The sequence below is a fragment of the Oppia nitens genome, unplaced genomic scaffold, assembly GCF_028296485.1.
Source record: "Oppia nitens isolate AA-2021 unplaced genomic scaffold, nextdenovo-longstitch-racon4-pilon3 scaffold5_pilon_pilon_pilon, whole genome shotgun sequence".
Classification (NCBI taxonomy): domain Eukaryota; kingdom Metazoa; phylum Arthropoda; class Arachnida; order Sarcoptiformes; family Oppiidae; genus Oppia; species Oppia nitens.
Genome location: NW_026533243.1, coordinates 4,991,626 through 5,010,100, shown reverse-complemented (window position 1 = coordinate 5,010,100; position 18,475 = coordinate 4,991,626). Strand labels below are relative to the sequence as shown.

Genomic DNA, 18,475 nt, shown 5'->3' with positions numbered 1-18,475 from the left:
TGTTATATTATTATAGTATAATATATAAAGATAATTTGTCAATTGTGTTGTTTAAATCAAGTGTTTAATTTTGTTGAAAATTAATAAATTAAATTTTATAATGATTTGTGATAACTTTTTATAATGATTTACATTTTATTAAAGTATGTAAATTAATTTTATGTTTTTATATCACTAACATTTAATACTATATATCTAAATATTGTTAACATTTACATACTATTTTCAATTAATAATTTAAATCAATATCACAATCAATTTATTTGTCAATTTTTCATTGCAATTCATATGCAATAAATGATTTGATTTATCAGTAATACTGTCATAATTTTAATACATATGAATCACATGTACACACATTTTAAAAAAACCAATGTTTCAAATTTGAATAATTATTACGACTTATTAGATAACAAACTGATTTAATCTAAATCAACACTAAGATATGTCTACCCATTATATTAAACTTTTTTGAGTATAAAAATAACTTTTAATATATGACAATCTATAGATAAATAAGTTATTTATTACACTTTCATAAACATTATATGATATAAAAATGATATAAAATTAATTATTACTTTAAGAACATTTTTAATATAAATTTTTAAAATACAATATTAATTTTACTTTTAATTATACAAACATTATTAAAAAATAAAATTGAACTAATTAGAGACCAAAACTAATAATCAACTATAATATAGTATAGTATAATATACTGTAGTATATAATATAGATTTCATTACACAAAATGATAAAAACTATTAGTTTTAAAATTTTTCAAAAATCATTAAAACATTTATAATTATAAACTTAATAATTAATATATATTTTTCAGTTAATTATTAATTTAAAGATTATAAAGTTATAATAATTTACTTATTTAATAATAATTTTTTAAAAATATTTATAAAATGTTTACAATGAATAATGCAATTTGAATCTAACATAACATCAATATTATAGTTATATTAATTTGAGATGACATTATAATGTTACGATAAAGTTATAAAATGATGTTAAATTAAGTTAGGTTATAAAAATAAAATATAATAAATATAAAAACTAAATTACATACAAAAGATTTTATCAAATTTATATCATAATTTTAATTCTATGATTATATTTAATAATATTTATACCAGTGTTGAGCAATGTTTTGATTTTAGAGGGTATAGTGGGTACAGATGACACAAATCTAGAAAAATCTGGGGGTATAGAGTGGGGTATACTTTTATCGCATTTTAAATGCAATTTTTTCAAAAACCAAAATAAAAAATGTATTAAAAGAAAATTTCATAGAATTCCTTAAATTCCAAAATTTCGACTTAAATTGGAGAAAAATTCCCAGAAAATAGTTAAATACTACCAATAAATTCCATTATTTCTCAAAATATTCAGCGCCTAAATTTGAATATGGTTCATTTCTCATTGTTTTTAAATTATTTTTTTTCAATTTGGTCAAAAATTATGGGGGTAAACTCTCAAAATCTTAGGGGGTATATTGGCCTTACCCCCTACCCTATAGATTAACCCTGATTTATACCCGATTTGGGCAAATATATACAATATATTATATTATAATTTATAATATTATATTATATTTGATATTACAAAGATCTATACTACTATATATTAACAATAAAAAATTAACATTATTTAGTACATTATAGATAATCAAATCAAATAATTAGCAAAAATAATAAATTAATTTAATTTAATTTAATAACAATCAATATATTGCTTATGTTTATACTATATAATATATAGTATAAACATAAGCAATATATTGATTGTTAACTTTTTTATGTAGTGTATACTAATGTTAATCAAATACATTAGTCAATCACAAATAAACTCTTAAAAATAAAATAAAATAATTTTTTACCCCTTTATACTATTTAGTTAATAGTTTATAGTCAATAGTTTTAGTTATGTATTCAATATATTCAATATATTTTGAATTTTAACATTAATTATACAAAAATCATGATAACATGTTTAAAAATATTTATATTTTATTTAGAATTTTCATTCCTTAAATTTTTTTTATATTTGTTATAATCATTTATATTATATTATTTTCAATATAATTATCGTAATGGGGACCAACTAATAATTTACCTATGAGTGCATTACAGCTATATATTATTGAGTAAATACTATATATAAAATAGTTGTTAATTGATTGTATTTTACAAAAAATATTAGTGTCATTGAAAGGAAATTTATACATAAAATGACAAATTTTTAACATTATATACAACATGTACTATAAATTATATACAATTGACGTTATACTGAAAATACTAATCAATCATTTAATCAAACAAAATTGTACATAAAATGTCTTATATTTATATTATTAAATGTGTCTGCTAAAATGTATTATTATTAAATACATGAGCTAGATCATTTAAACTAAAAAAATGATATATAGGTAATTTTATTAATCAATCAACTTTATTTATTTTATTGATTTCACTGATATTAGTGACATTACCAGAAATAACATTATTTTGATTAATATAAAAATAATTTATATAAATGAACTAGTCTAAGTTTATTAATTACAATAGCCAACTATAAGTGCAGTTTTATAATATTGTAAAATGTTGGCTCATGTATCAAATACATGTATACCCTTGTTATAACTGGTTATTCAATATAATTTATACAATATATACTATATATATATAAACATGTGTTAGTTGGGCACAAAAAATCAAGTGTTAAACAGATATATCATTTTATTTGACGGTTTAATTTTTATATTAAATTAATTCAATATCTATAATATTTAAGTTTAAAAATAGATATAAATTAAGTACATTTATATTTATGTGAATAAATAGTCAATTACTTGTGTATTATAATTAAGTGAATTTTGTAATTTATATTAAAATTTAATATATAATAGAAATTATTACAACAAAATGTTGTGACAGTAAATTGAAAAAAATATTAGTTCATAATTACGTTTTAATAAATATATTCAATAATTTGATTTATATAAATATTTGACAAATGAAATGATATAATCATAAAGTTATAATTGTTATAAAGTAAATACTATATATTTATCAAAATAAATTAAAAACATTTTTCTGTATAATGTTTTGATATTATTATTTGTTAAGTAAATATATTTTTATAAATAAACTCATTTTTCGAATAAAAGTGAATTTTCGAAAATTAAAAAAAAACAATAATTTTTAAATTTATAGATAAGTTAAATATAATATTCAAAAATATTTTATAAATATTTTAAAAAGTTGTTATAATTTATATTTATAAAAAATTATAAACAATTAATGTGTTTTTGTATTCATCAATATTATTAATATGAAACTAAAATATAATAATATTTGATTATAATTATATTATAATAATATAACTACAATTGTATTATTGATAAAATTTGATGAATTTATATCATAAATATATATCTAAAACTTAATTAATAAATAAAATGTTTAGTAATTCACATACAAATAGTGCAAAGACTGAAAAGTCGCGTCTATTAGACAACATTGAAATACAAGGTTTGCATCAAATTTTGTGATATTATCTTCATTTTATAAATGCTTTGTAATGATTGGATTGTTGTAATGCATTTGGATATCACTATAATAGTAATATAATGATAATGTTAATGATTTTTGTTTAATTAAGTAAAACAGATAAAATTATGTACTTTATTATCCAAATGTAAATTAATACTAATAATAGTATTTTATTAAGTTAATGTAATAAACTAATAACTAATTATGTTATTTGGCGTAAATTTTTGTGATATTTAAAAATTATAACACTAATCATAATTAGCTATTTAATAATTATTATGCAAAATATTAATCATTTAGTTAGTTGTTATCTATTGGTCTAAATCTAATGTTATGTTTGATGTGACCTATAAAAAGATATACTGTAATCACTACTTAACTTATGAACTTTTCACTTTCATCAACATACACATACATACACATACATACACATACATACACATACATACACATACATACACATACATACACATACATACACATACATACACATACATACACATACATACACATACATACACATACATACACATACATACACATACATACACATACATACACATACATACACATACATACACATACATACACATACATACACATACATACACATACATACACATACATACACATACATACACATACATACACATACATACACATACATACACATACATACACATACATACACATACATACACATACATACACATACATACACATACATACACATACATACACATACATACACATACATACACATACATACACATACATACACATACATACATACATACACACACATACACATACACACACATACACATACACACACATACACATACACATACACATACACATACACATACACATACACATACACATACACATACACATACACATACACATACACATACACATACACATACACATACACATACACATACACATACACATACACATACACATACACATACATGTTTTATATATACATACATACACTAATACGCACATGCACACACACATACATAAAATTATATATTAAATATCATAATAAACTATTATATATTGAGCATGTGTTTATAAATGCAGTAAATAATCAAAATATATTATTAATAAGTAATTAACATCAATAATATGCAAAAATTATAAGTAGAGTATATTATATTTAACACAAATATATTGTAAGATCTGTAATAAATGCTAAATAAGTATTTTCTTAGGAATTACCTCTTGTTTTGTTTTTAATAACTAAGATAAGTATTACTGATTATTGCAATAAACAGGAAATTTATAAAAAAAAGATATGATAAATAATTTATAAAAATATTTACTCATTTTCACTATAAGTCTATAACTATAATTATGACCAATTTTGTAAATAATTTTTGATATATAAATTTATATTATGCAATAATTTAATAAATACTGCAAAAATATAATTTGAAAGATGACTTTTAAAAAAAATATTAAATACAATATAAATATTACTAAATTATAATATCATAATACTTTAATTACTATTATAAATAACAAATGTAATTATAAATATTGTTGATATTCACCTGATTTAGATATTAAATATTTTGTATTAAATAATATACTTTTATATTAAATTTTATTAAAATATACAATATATTCATAACGATTATAATCTAAATGACATTATATTTGACAAAATAATAATAACAACTATATATTTGTTGACATTTTTGGCGAATTTAATTAACTCAAACAATTAAAGTTAAGTCAAATGTCATCTATTATAATGATAGGGCTATGAATTTTCCTGTTGTCGCTAATATTATGTAATAATTTTAATACAAAATATTTTTAATTTATCAAATTTGCATATAAAATTGTTGTATTGAAAATTATACTATTAATGATGTGCTTACAAAAATGTAAAACACAAAGGGATGTCACTTGTTTGCATTTTTAGCATCAAATATCATTAATATAGAAAACAAATATTAAAATTTAATATATTATAGTTTAAAAATAGTAATTTAAAAACAATTAATATTGTTTTATATCATTTATTGATAATAACAATATTTGAAGTATAAGTAAATTTGTAAGTTATGATTGTGATTGTCGTATGAATGTAAGTTACAGTATTAATATAATGTAGACTATTTCTAGTAATATTGAATTATAAGCTAATTTGTGTAAATAAAATATTATCATTTGAAATAAATAATGACTAAATTAAATATAAAAGCAACAAAATAAATGTCAACACAGATTGTAAAATATGATTATAGTTGTAACTTATTTGTAAGTTATTTAATTTAAGTAAATTATAGAATAAAATACATTTAAATTAAAATACTACTGTAATTTATTAACCCTAGATATGAGTGATTGATTTATTATAATAATTAATAACACTTAATTTTAACAAATTTTAAATATATAACAAATGTCTTTTATAACATAAATATTATTATTATTTATTTATTTTTGATTAATTATTTACAATAAAATTTAATTTTATATTAAATTTCTAATAAAATAATAATTAATGAAATTATTTTAATAAAATTTATATTACATTTTAAAGAGCTAAGCAGGGTATTTAATACATTTACATTTACGTAATTGTTATTATTGAAAGTTTAATTACTTTATTAAGAGTTTTATACTAGAGTGCAAAACTTATTTTATTCATATTTAATCTATTAAATTGTTATTTTATAATATGGATTAAGTAATAAATGTGATGGTTTAGTATTCATAGTATTGAATAATAAATAATAGATATTTGAAAATCATACTTTAGTTACTGATAAATAAATTCTTATTAAAATTAACAAATTATTAAACAAACCATTTTTAATTGATAAAAGTATATTTAACAATTAAATTGTATATAAATTATTTGTTATCATCAAAAATATTTATTTAATTCTAATTAATGATGAATTTGATAGAATTGTATTATTATATACTGTATATAATAAATGCTTAAAACTGAGACAATATAAGCATTTTATCTAAATTATCTCAATTATTCAATGTTAGTGGACTTATTGGTTGTTATCAAATATGATAACTAAAACTAATATACTTAAGGGGTATTATTATTTTATATTAGTCATTAACTTACAATACATATAAATACAATTGTAAATAATTATTTATTTGTATTTTAATATTTATATTAAAAAATAATTAATATATGTCAACATATTATTATACAATTTATTTTTTAAAAATATTATGAGTTGTGTTTTTTGGAGAAAAAGCAAATTCACTTAAATATCTGAACTTTTATCTCATTTTACAGATAATATACACTAAATAATTGGTTATTGTAGTTAAAAATTTAGTTTTTTATTGAATAATTTTATAACAGTGAATAAACTTCTTAATAGTGAACATATTTTTTAATAAATTGTGTGATAAAACAAACTAAATATTAATTATTATTATTACTGTTGTTAAACAATATGAAAAACAAATATAATATTAGTATTTATACGATAGATAATAAAAGTAAGAAAGTGGAAGCTATCAAATAAATAATTTATTACAAAAAATATGGAAAATTAGTATATTATTATAGTTATAATGAATTTAACGAATTTCGATATTTTTTAATTAATTAATAAAACAGTTAATGATTTCGATGCCAATGATGACTCAGATGAGAGACGCATCGGAAACAGCAGCTCATCCATCAATGAACAACTGGTCAATGGTTTTGATAATCCAGCGATGAATACCTGTGAAGAAAGTTTACTCAATTATGGGTCAATTAATGGTTCCGAGAGGACCACACCCATTGGCAAACAACATATAGCTATCAATAGACCGGTCATCGACTACGACGATATGAACCAGAATTATGGAAAACGGGAACCAATTAAGCAAACGATTGGACAGAGAGTGAAGCGATCGGTCATCAATTGTTGTGGCAATTGCTCGCCTTTTGGCATATTTTGTCGTTTTTTTCCAATAGTTAATTGGATTAGAAGTTATTCAATAAGAGAGTATCTAATCAACGATATTATCGCTGGTTTTACTATTTTGATACTACATATACCTCAAGGCATGGCTTATGGTATACTCGCGGGTCTGACGGCTATCAATGGGTTGTATGTATCGTTCTTCCCGGTTCTCATCTATTCATTAATGGGTACTTCAAAACATCTATCTATTGGTAAATAAATTGTCAATTTTGCCTAATATTGACATTCATTTAATAAAAACTTTTTTTGTTTTATTCGCAATTTTGTTTGCTTTTGTGTTTCGTTTGATAGTATGATATATACAGTACATGAGTATATATGAGATTATGATTTGCTTTATTACAACAAAAATAGATATTTTGTCTAATTTTACTTTATTTTCTATTATTTTGAAAGAGAAAGAAAAATAGATGAGAGGAAAGAAAGAGAGAGTATTTGATATTATGCTTACCTGAACCCCATTAATGGTCTTGAATTTAGGTTAGTGGCATATGTATGTACAGTATGTATGTACAGTATGTATGTACTGTACTATACTGTACTGTGCGGAACTGTATGTACTTTACTAACTTAGATACAGTGCTTTACAGTCTCTATTAGACTCTATAATATAACTTGAATACAATAGGAAACATCTTTTATAATGAATCAATGAGTTCGTTATACTCTTGTGTTTCTCACCCCTAAACCACACACGTGTTTGAACTTATTTTTATTTTTAAATACAAATTAATTCAAACAAAACGAGTCAATCTATAACTTGATTTACTTTATAATTATTTTGTGATACATTAAGTTATTTATCATAATTTCTAAATATAATTAATTTTATTAATTACATACAACCATTTTATAATTGAAAAATATATAATAAAATAGTATTTCTATGACTTAAATAATTCAATTTATAATAAATGCTATGAATCACAATCAAAATTATTTAAAATAATATATGCATTAAAATAACTTTTATTTTAATAAAAACACTTTTTAAAATCTTTATATTTAATTAGATATATTTAATTAGATATATTGAATATTATATATTAATTATTTGATTATTAGATAATGAAAGAAAAAAGAGTCAAAAATTGATTGCTATAACAAATATATATCATTATATAATTTTATCTAATATTTAGGTACTTTTGCTATAATAAGCATAATGTCTGCCAATGCGGCCGAAAAACTGAATGCCATACCAACCGGTCATAACAGTACCGGTAATTCAGCAGATATTGAACAATATAATGATGTCGACTATACAACACTGGAAGTGCTGACAAGTCTGGCATTTCTTACCGGTATTATTCAAGTAAGCAGTCTTTGGATTATGTCTTTGACATCAAACAGTATTATAGTATATATTCGGCATATTATAAATCTATACATTTATAGTATATATATGTTTGTATCTATGAAAAAACATTTTTAGTTTCACAAATGATTGCTATAAAAAGCACCGAAAAGCTTAACAAAAAAACACTAATATTAGTAGTGAATTGTTGTTCAAAATAAAACAATACTTAACCCGAAACTAAGTTAATGTAAAGGGAATTAATGGCACATAAAAATATATTAAATGATTTTGGATTAGTTTTATAGTAAACTTAGAAAGTAAGTAAAAAATAGAAAAAGAGATTACATTTGAAATTTGTTGTCTATTTTATCTTAAAAACGCAAAGTTTTGGTGAATCGCTCTTTGCTTTTGTTGTTGTTTTCTTTAGCCGTCTTTTAGGCTAATATTTCGCCAAAAAGTTTTTATTATTTTATTTTTATTTAATTTTATAGTTCATTGAATTTAACTTATTTATATATATATATATATTATTGTACAAAAAAGTTTTAACAAAAATAATTTATAAAAAGCCTTTTGGGAGGCTTTAAGAGGTAGAAAATCGGGCGCTATTTTTCAAACAGAGAAACAAATAACACGATATAAGCCTTAATATAAGGTTAAAACTTCGCTTAGGTCTACAAGTTTGCACTTTCAAACTAATTATAACCATTTATCCTGGAGCAATTTTACTTATTTTATATCAAATTACTATTTCCTACTATAGATAGCACACTTGACTTTTATATAAATTTAAATATATTTATATTCACTTAAACATACTTTAATTTGATGATTCGTAAATTTATATAAAGCAAATTTTAAAAAATAAATTTCATATTAATTTTTTAAAAATACACAATTTATCCACATGCATATATATATATATTGTATAGTTACTGTTATATATTTCACCAAAAATATCATTGTTTAAATTGTATATGTATTCCAACAAATAATATTTTATTAATATTGACATAACTAAATTAAAATGTAATTTTATATTAAATTTAGTCAACTTGTTATAAGTTACTTTGTTTGTAAGCTTTATGATTGTATACATAATATTATATACTTTATACATCATATCAAGTTTTAAAGTGAAAGTTTCCAAATGAAAATTTGCAAAATTACTGCTAAATAATAAGTAAATTTTAAACTAATTATACACAGTATTTATCTAAGTATCAAAAGATAAACTTTAGTTAATAATTATACCATAATTATACAAATTGATAATTTAATATAATTTGAAAATTTTCCATTAGTAAAATTCCAACAATTATTATTAATTTTATAGTGACAATTACAGTGCAATATAATAAAAAAACACTAATATCATAATAGTATTATTCATTTCCTAAAAATTATTATTTTCTTAAAATTGCATACAATATAAAAACTATTTTTAATATCAAATTGAAACTATTTAGTTAATTGGTCAACAACTCCGACCATTTTATATGAGATAACCGGTTATTTTGATCACAATATTGGACCGATATTTCATAAGACGAAGTGTGAGAAAGGGATTAACTGAACAAATATTATGTATTATATAAATTGTTATGTAGTTTAGGAAATGATGGGATATTTAAAAATGTTTTTATATAATTTGAACACTTATTGAATAATGTGAAAGTAAAATATAATTTATATGCAATTTAAATGTATTTACATTATATTATGTATCATTTAAATACTGCTAATTAATTAAAAAAAAACTAAAATAAGTTAGTTTACTGTTTTAACTATTTATTTAAATAGTAATAAATATATACATATATTTAAATTATAGAGTTATACCCTTTCCTGGATTTTCGTCTAAAATAGTTATTAAATAATAAGTTATAACTTATATGTTATACAAAAATAGTCACAGTTGTCATCAATTGTTCAAATATTTTCAATATGCCATTAAAAACAATTAAATTTAAATTTTGACATTAATTAAATGTTTTTCTTTAAAACCTTTAGTAAACACTAAATCTTTTACATCACATAATAACTAAAGTGTATTTTATATAAAATGTAACTAATTTTAGTTTAACTACAAAACTAATAACCAATACAGTGTTTTACAATAAATTATATTAAATTTTTGTTTAATTATGAGATATACTTAAATATTAATATAATATGTCAAATATTATTTATAATTAATATTAGCATTTAATATGAAAATTATTTAATAAACTATAACTTTAATGATTTTAATTATTACAGTTGATAGCAATTTTGATAAAAAATGTTAATCAAACAAAAAATATTTTTTAGGACAAAAAACAAAATTAATTTATCTGACATATTGAATAAATTAATAAATTTTTAAAAATGATAAAAGATAAAATATTTATACATTAAATGCCATAATAATTTTAATTAGTTTAGTTAGACAAATAAAAGTAATAAAATGTAACTAATTTTGGTTTTAAATTATTAAATTAGGATACTTTTTTTATAAAAATGTTACGGTATAAAATTTATTATCTTAATTTATTATTTACGAAAAAATATTTTATATAATTTATAAAAAGATAAATAAACAAATTTAAAAAAAAATCAAATCTAATTATAACATAAAAATACATTATAAATACATTAAATGTTTATATAGGCAGCAATGGGTTTGGTTCGTTTGGGCGCCTTATCGGTCATCTTATCTGACACTCTGGTGTCGGCCTTTTCGACCGGTTGTGCCATAGAAGTGGCCACATCTCAACTCAGCAATCTTTTTGATATAAAAGTACCAAAAAATAAAGTTTATGTCAAATGGTTACCCTTTAAATTACCAAACGTATAAAAAACATTTTTTTTACTATTTTTTTATTTATATTTTAAATTACAGTTAATCATTTTAATATCAATATTATTTAGATCAATATACAGTATACTATATATTTATACGTATATATAGTCAATTTATTTCACAATTAAAATCAGATTGTTTATTATATTTTTTACATATTAAATTACATATTAATAGTTAAGTTTTAATAATAGTAGAAATATATTAATTGTACATTTAATAATATGTTAATATTAATAATATGTTAATTGATTATTAATATATTTAGAAATGGGTAGCAATTTGTGAGCAATTAGTTCACACAAATTTGGTAACTCTGGGACTGTCCATCTTTGGTATATCTCTACTTGTTTTGGTTAAAGAGATAATTGAGCCCAAAATTAAAAAACGATTTAAAACAAACATACCGTTCCCCATTGATATTTTACTTGTAAGTTTTTTCTATTAATATAAAACTTGAAAAATATTATAATCTGCTAATACAGGTAATTGGTTTTACTTTGTTTTCTTGGCTCATGGATCTGCATAAAACACAAAGTGTTGATATTATGGGTGATATACCTAAAGGGTATGTTTAAATTATTATGTTATGTGCACTTTATTTTATTTTAAATAGAAAATTATAAATAATCAAATGCAAATAACATTTTATTATATGCAATATATTGTTTTTATTTAAAGAAGTTTAATATTATTTTGAGAATTGTAAGGAAATTACTTCAAAACAAATTTCAATTTATTTTCTTAGGCTATAAACATTATAAAAAATCAATTTTGCTTTATTTTTAAATAAGACAAAATGTTAACAAAACATATATCCAGAAAATTACAACAAAAAACAATATTAAAACATCAAAAACTTAAGCAAACATTTATATAAAACATATATTATAAATAAATATAATATATAATCCCATAATATATTAATATATTGTATTATTAAGAGAAAAATCTATTTAACATTTTCCTTATTTCTAAAACACACGAAATAACATATACTGTATATTGAAAAATATGAACAAAAATAACAAGTAAAGCATACATTCAAGAATAATAATTGAATCAATAATAAAAATAAAAATCATCATAATATCCTCTCTCTCTCTCTCTCTCTCTCTCTCTCTCTCTCTCTCTCTCTCTCTCTCTCTCTTGTAATAGTGTTTCGTGTGTTATATAATAATAAAAGGCAACATAAATGAAATACAATAAATAATCTAAAGCTAGTATAAGACGAGTGCGTTTCTAAATCAATGGTGAGATATATAAAGTTATATATATAAGACTGTAATATAGTATTATCAGTGAAACTATAAAAGCAAATATAAAAATAGAAAATCAATTGTGACAGACATTGGAGTCAAATTGGATTTTCAAAGCAATTTGATTTTCAAAATATACACTCACTCTCTATCCTCACTATTATATATTATACAATATATATACTTAGTTTAATACAAATATATACAGTATATACAGTATATACAGTATATACAGTATATACAGTATATATAGTATATATAAATTCATATAAACTACAACATGTACTACACGTTGATTTTTGATTGATTTAAAATCAGAAATCACAGGAAATTCAGACTTATTAGAGTACATATAGTGAAAGATATAGAGATATATGTCCACACTTTACAGTATTTTATTCGTCAATATAACAATTGTTAAGTTTTACAACTACTTTCCATTGTATATATAAAGTATATTCTGTATATCAAAAGTGTTTATCAGTATTGATATCATATAACAAAACTTTTAAGAAAAACCTATTCGTCTTATTATTTAGTGTTGAGTTAACATTATTTCATGACATGTATTATACACAATGACTGATAGGCAGAAACAGTGTTAGCGACACAATAGATAAACCCGAGTGTCGGCAGTCAAGTGTGTGTTGTGTTCACAACTTTTTGAAAAGTCGTGTTAAAAACAAACTTCAATTGAATTATCTGACAAAAAATAAATGCCTCACACATACAGACCCACATCACTCACCCAACACAACACAGTAGATAACTAACACACACACAGACATACACACAACGATGAGAAATAGAGAGACTTCAATGCCAATCAATTATAAAAGAGTATAATAGTTATAATGTGTGTCCATTTTTTTTGTTGCTAACAATGATAGTCTGCCGGAGCCACGTATACCTCGGTTGGATATATTGTCATCTCTGATAATTGACTCGTTAGTCATAGCAATCGTTGCGTTTGCCGTTTCCCTATCATTAGCCAAGATATTCGCCAAAAAACACAAATATAGGATCGATGCCAACCAGGAGCTCATAGCACTGGGATCTGCAAACATATTTGCATCGCTATTTGCATGCTATCCATCATCGGCCTCATTGTCACGGAGTTCAGTACAGGAAAAAACTGGTGGACGCACTCAAGTGGCCGGACTTGTGTCGAGCGCCTGTATGTTAATATTTCTGCTATTTTTGGGACCACTTCTCTATCATTTGCCAAAAGTAAGACTAATCTTATCACAACCAATGAAAACATTATTTAAATAAAAATATCTTAAAAAGCAACAAAAAATATAAAGTGCATTAACTTATGGCAAAATATATGTATAACTGTAAATACCATGCAATCTGTTTAAAATAATAAATGTTTTTAAAGAGATAAAAAGTGATACAAATTGAGAGTAATATAGTTTACAATTGCAATATTCACTGATTTAATTTAATTCAGAAGCCATTTATTTAATAAAACATTTTTCACAAACATTTAGTTAAGAAATTAAAATTTTAGTTTTATATATCATCCGTAAACAATAAAGACTTATATAAGTCTTATATAATTGAAAACATCATAAAAATTGGTCTAAAATATAATTGCATTACTAAATAAGTCATATACAGTAATATAACTACACATACACATTGATAATAATATTGTATTATGTTTTATTTCAATTATTGCTAATATAATACTTTTATATACAAAACATGTTTAAAACATTCAAACATAAACACAATATAATTTAAAAGTTTAGTTTTTTCCTCAAACTCTAAATAAATTTATCGCTGTTTATGTTGTCTTTTATATGTCTAAATGAGATCTCATATATATTTTTCTTTAATTCATTCACTCACTAATATATCCGCCTTTTATCTAACTGTCGGTCTAAATATCAGACTTTATATATATCAGAGTTTATCCTAATATCTAACAAATTTGTTTGTTAACTATATTTTTCAAACAGACAACCCTTTCGTGCATTATATTGGTTGCACTGAAGTCAATGTTTCTACAATTTAAAGATTTAATCAATTCATGGAAAATATCTAAATTAGAGGCCGTAAGTAATTTCATTGACATTTAACTGTACAATACTTGTTAAGCTGCGCAAAACATTTTCACAATTTAAATACAATATATTGTTTTGCAATTGAAAAAAGAGAAATTGTTTTTAACTATTTTCAATGATTAAAAATGTTGTATCTATTCATTCATGCAATTAATGAGAGACAGACACACAAGTAAAGAGAGTTTATAGTATATACATAATAAATAGTATATATATTATATTTCTTGAATTAACAATAGCTTGAGATATAGTAAATAATGAATGTAGTGTTTGAAAATATATATATTAATAGAAACTAAATTAATTAATAGCCTAAAAACAAACAAACAAAATAATAATAATAATAAAAATAAAAATAAAGGATCAAATCTGCAAAACGCTTTGACTGTGAATTAACTTTTTTTATTTAACGTAATGTTAAGAATGATATTAATAGAAATTTAACTAAAATTATGTTTAAATTAATTATAGTGCATATAAAATACATTTATTTATATTGTCTTAACATAATACAATATGACAGTATAGTGTAAATTTATTTAATAACTTTTATAACTATACATTACTTTCAGTATATTATTAATATCACAAAAATATATTCTTATTTTAGTTTTTCACAGAAATTAATATATTTGGCAAAAATGTAATAAAATAATTTAAAAAGTGAACTGAAATATTAGTCCACATAGTTTTCATTCGTAACGGTTAAAGCAATTAATTTTTATGTATAAATTAACACTAATTATTATATCATTATATACATGAATATTTGATATAATATAGTAATAAAAATATCGATTTTACTGAAAATATATGAAAATATTATTTGTGTCGTTTAGGGTAAAAGTTGTATGAATTGAAATTATAAAATAATTTATATATGTAAATCTGTCACATAACACAATTGTGTTTAAATAAATGATCATGCTAATATTTGTAGCATTAAGGATAATTTACATTTTTATAAAGACGGCAAGATTTTTCAACATTTATGTCAACCAAATATTAATACTATTTGTATCAATATATGAATATTTTGGAAAAACTCTAATATTATATAAACTTTTACTCTTTTAAGAATAAATTTTTAATATTATATATGGATTTACTATTGAAATTTACATCAGAAATTTTATTTCCGATTTGAAAGTTTGAAAAATAAAAATATTTTTCTTTTGGATATAAATGTTTTGAATTGAATATCATTTTGAAAATCAGAGGTTAAAAATTACATACAGTATATCATTTTATATTATAAGTCTGTTCAATGATATTGAGCTAATGGAGCTTATAGTACAGTCTCACAAAGTTAACAATTTATTTACATTTTAAATAAATATTTCAAAAATGAATTATTTTAAGTATTAAAAAATATTCATATTTTAATGTATATAAGCTTAAAATAAAATTGTTATATTTTTTACTATTAATAATTATAATATTCTTTGATTTAAAATTATGATATTTTTGACTTAATTGTAGTGTTTTAAGACATAAATCATTGAATATTCTTATAATTTGAGTTATTAATAAAATGTTAAAACAATTTTTTTGTAATAAAATAATAATAATAATAATAATAATTTATTTTTTAGTTGGTTTGGTTGATTACGTTCTTGAGTGTTGTATTGCTTGGTGTGGACATAGGCCTCATTGTTGGCATAGGTTTCTCAATACTAACTGTTCTCTTCAGATTTACAATGTAAGCGCTCTTTTTTTTGCTACTCCTTATTCACATACATACACACAAACATATATATATATATATATATATATATATATATAAGTCATCCCAGCTATAAATCATACATGTCCTTGATAATTTATAGATTTCTATAAATAGCAAACTATGTTTTTATGCATAAATAGTTTTTGAGATCAAAACTGCCATTCAATTAATTTTCTAAGATTTAGTTGGCATTAATCACAAATGCTATGTATTTTAACTTTTATTTTATTTTATATTATTTTTTTATATGCCATATATTTCATATGTTTCTAACAACTTTTATACGACTAATATAACACACACACAAACTTTTATAATACTTAAGTGATCTAAAATATAGTAAAGCTTTACAAAAAAAATAAATGTCTGATTTTTGTTATGTTTTTCCCAAAACACCAAAAATTGTATGATTTATAGCAATATTTTTAGATACACTTATATTTTATACTTGTATTGTATTTTATTTTAAGGCCAAAGTCCACAATCAATGGTCAGTTGGCCTTTAGTGAGATATATGTGGACACCAATGAGTTTAGTGAAGCAAAACAGATAAATGGGATCAAAATTTTTCAGTTTCATTGTCCGTTATTTTTTATGAATTCACAAAACTTTAAATCAAATTTGTTTAAGAAAACGCTGAATGTTTCCACGTAAGTAATCATATATAAATAAATGTTTAAATAAATATAAATTTATATCAATAGTATAATTAAGTAATATTATATATATATATATATATAAATCATATAAAATATAAACTTATAATATATTATATTTATATTGATTGACTAGCGATGAGATGGATCGGCTAATAAAAGGAAAGTCAACGATTCACACAATTATATTAGACTTTTCCAGTGTTTTCTTCATCGACAGCACTGGTGTCGAGACACTGATCGACTGCATTGAAGAGTTGGATGAGTTGAACATCCGAGTGATTATCTGTCAGTGCTCTCAGTTTGTCTCACAAATGCTACAAAAAATGAGTTTTTTTACCAAACTGTCCGATCCTCACATTTGTGCCACAGTTCACGATTCAGTCATTCAAAATAGTCAAACACTACTCATTCAATGATATTCAACTACTTTTCCCAATTAAATCACTATTTTTATAGTTAAATATATATATTTTTAAATATTTTAATTTAGTTGATATCATTTATTTATAAATATACTATCATTATCTCATAATATTATAAATTGTTTGTTATGTTTTGTGATGTTATTTGTTTTAATTGTTTTTAAGTAATTAATTTTAATTTTATTTTTAGTAAATTAATTTTATTTAAAAGAAAATATATGAGTTTACATTGAAATATATTTTTTAAATCTTATAATTAATGGTTTAAACGCTGATATAAACAAATTTTTAAATTAACTTTTATATTAATGCTCATAAAATTTAATGTCATATTTTTAAAGTGTATTTGAAATGGTTTTGTATGCATTAATATTTATTTTTATAAACATAAATATTGTTTGATATTTACTTAAATCTCTTTTGATCAAATAATTATTATAAAATATTTTATTATATAAAACTAGATTTTTAAATATTACTTATTGTGATGATTGTTTGATTGTTTACTGTATAACTTTACATTAAAAAATAAAATAACATTAAAAGTAATCAATACGTTTGTTAATTCAAAATACTGGAAATTATTTTATTTAAAAATATAAAAATTATATACAAACTAATTAATACTTTTATATTTAAG

General features: G+C 21.1%; 1 protein-coding gene across 2 annotated transcripts; it reads left to right on the top strand.

The window, feature by feature from the left end:
• Window positions 1–3,481: 3,481 nt before the first annotated feature.
• LOC128960935 (prestin-like) lies at window positions 3,482–17,844 on the top strand. Of its 2 annotated transcripts, XM_054307103.1 has the most exons (11): window positions 3,482–3,548; window positions 7,192–7,737; window positions 8,689–8,861; window positions 11,500–11,679; window positions 11,960–12,121; window positions 12,177–12,259; window positions 13,841–14,180; window positions 14,921–15,016; window positions 16,621–16,727; window positions 17,225–17,404; window positions 17,547–17,844. In XM_054307103.1, the coding sequence occupies exons 2-11, from the start codon at window positions 7,293–7,295 to the stop codon at window positions 17,827–17,829; spliced, it is 2,049 nt and encodes a 682-aa protein (XP_054163078.1). In that variant the 5' UTR covers window positions 3,482–3,548; window positions 7,192–7,292; the 3' UTR covers window positions 17,830–17,844. The 2 variants fall into 2 exon arrangements, with proteins under 2 accessions (XP_054163078.1, XP_054163080.1); XM_054307105.1 differs by lacking the exons at window positions 3,482–3,548; window positions 7,192–7,737 and adding an exon at window positions 7,975–8,026.
• Window positions 17,845–18,475: the final 631 nt, after the last annotated feature.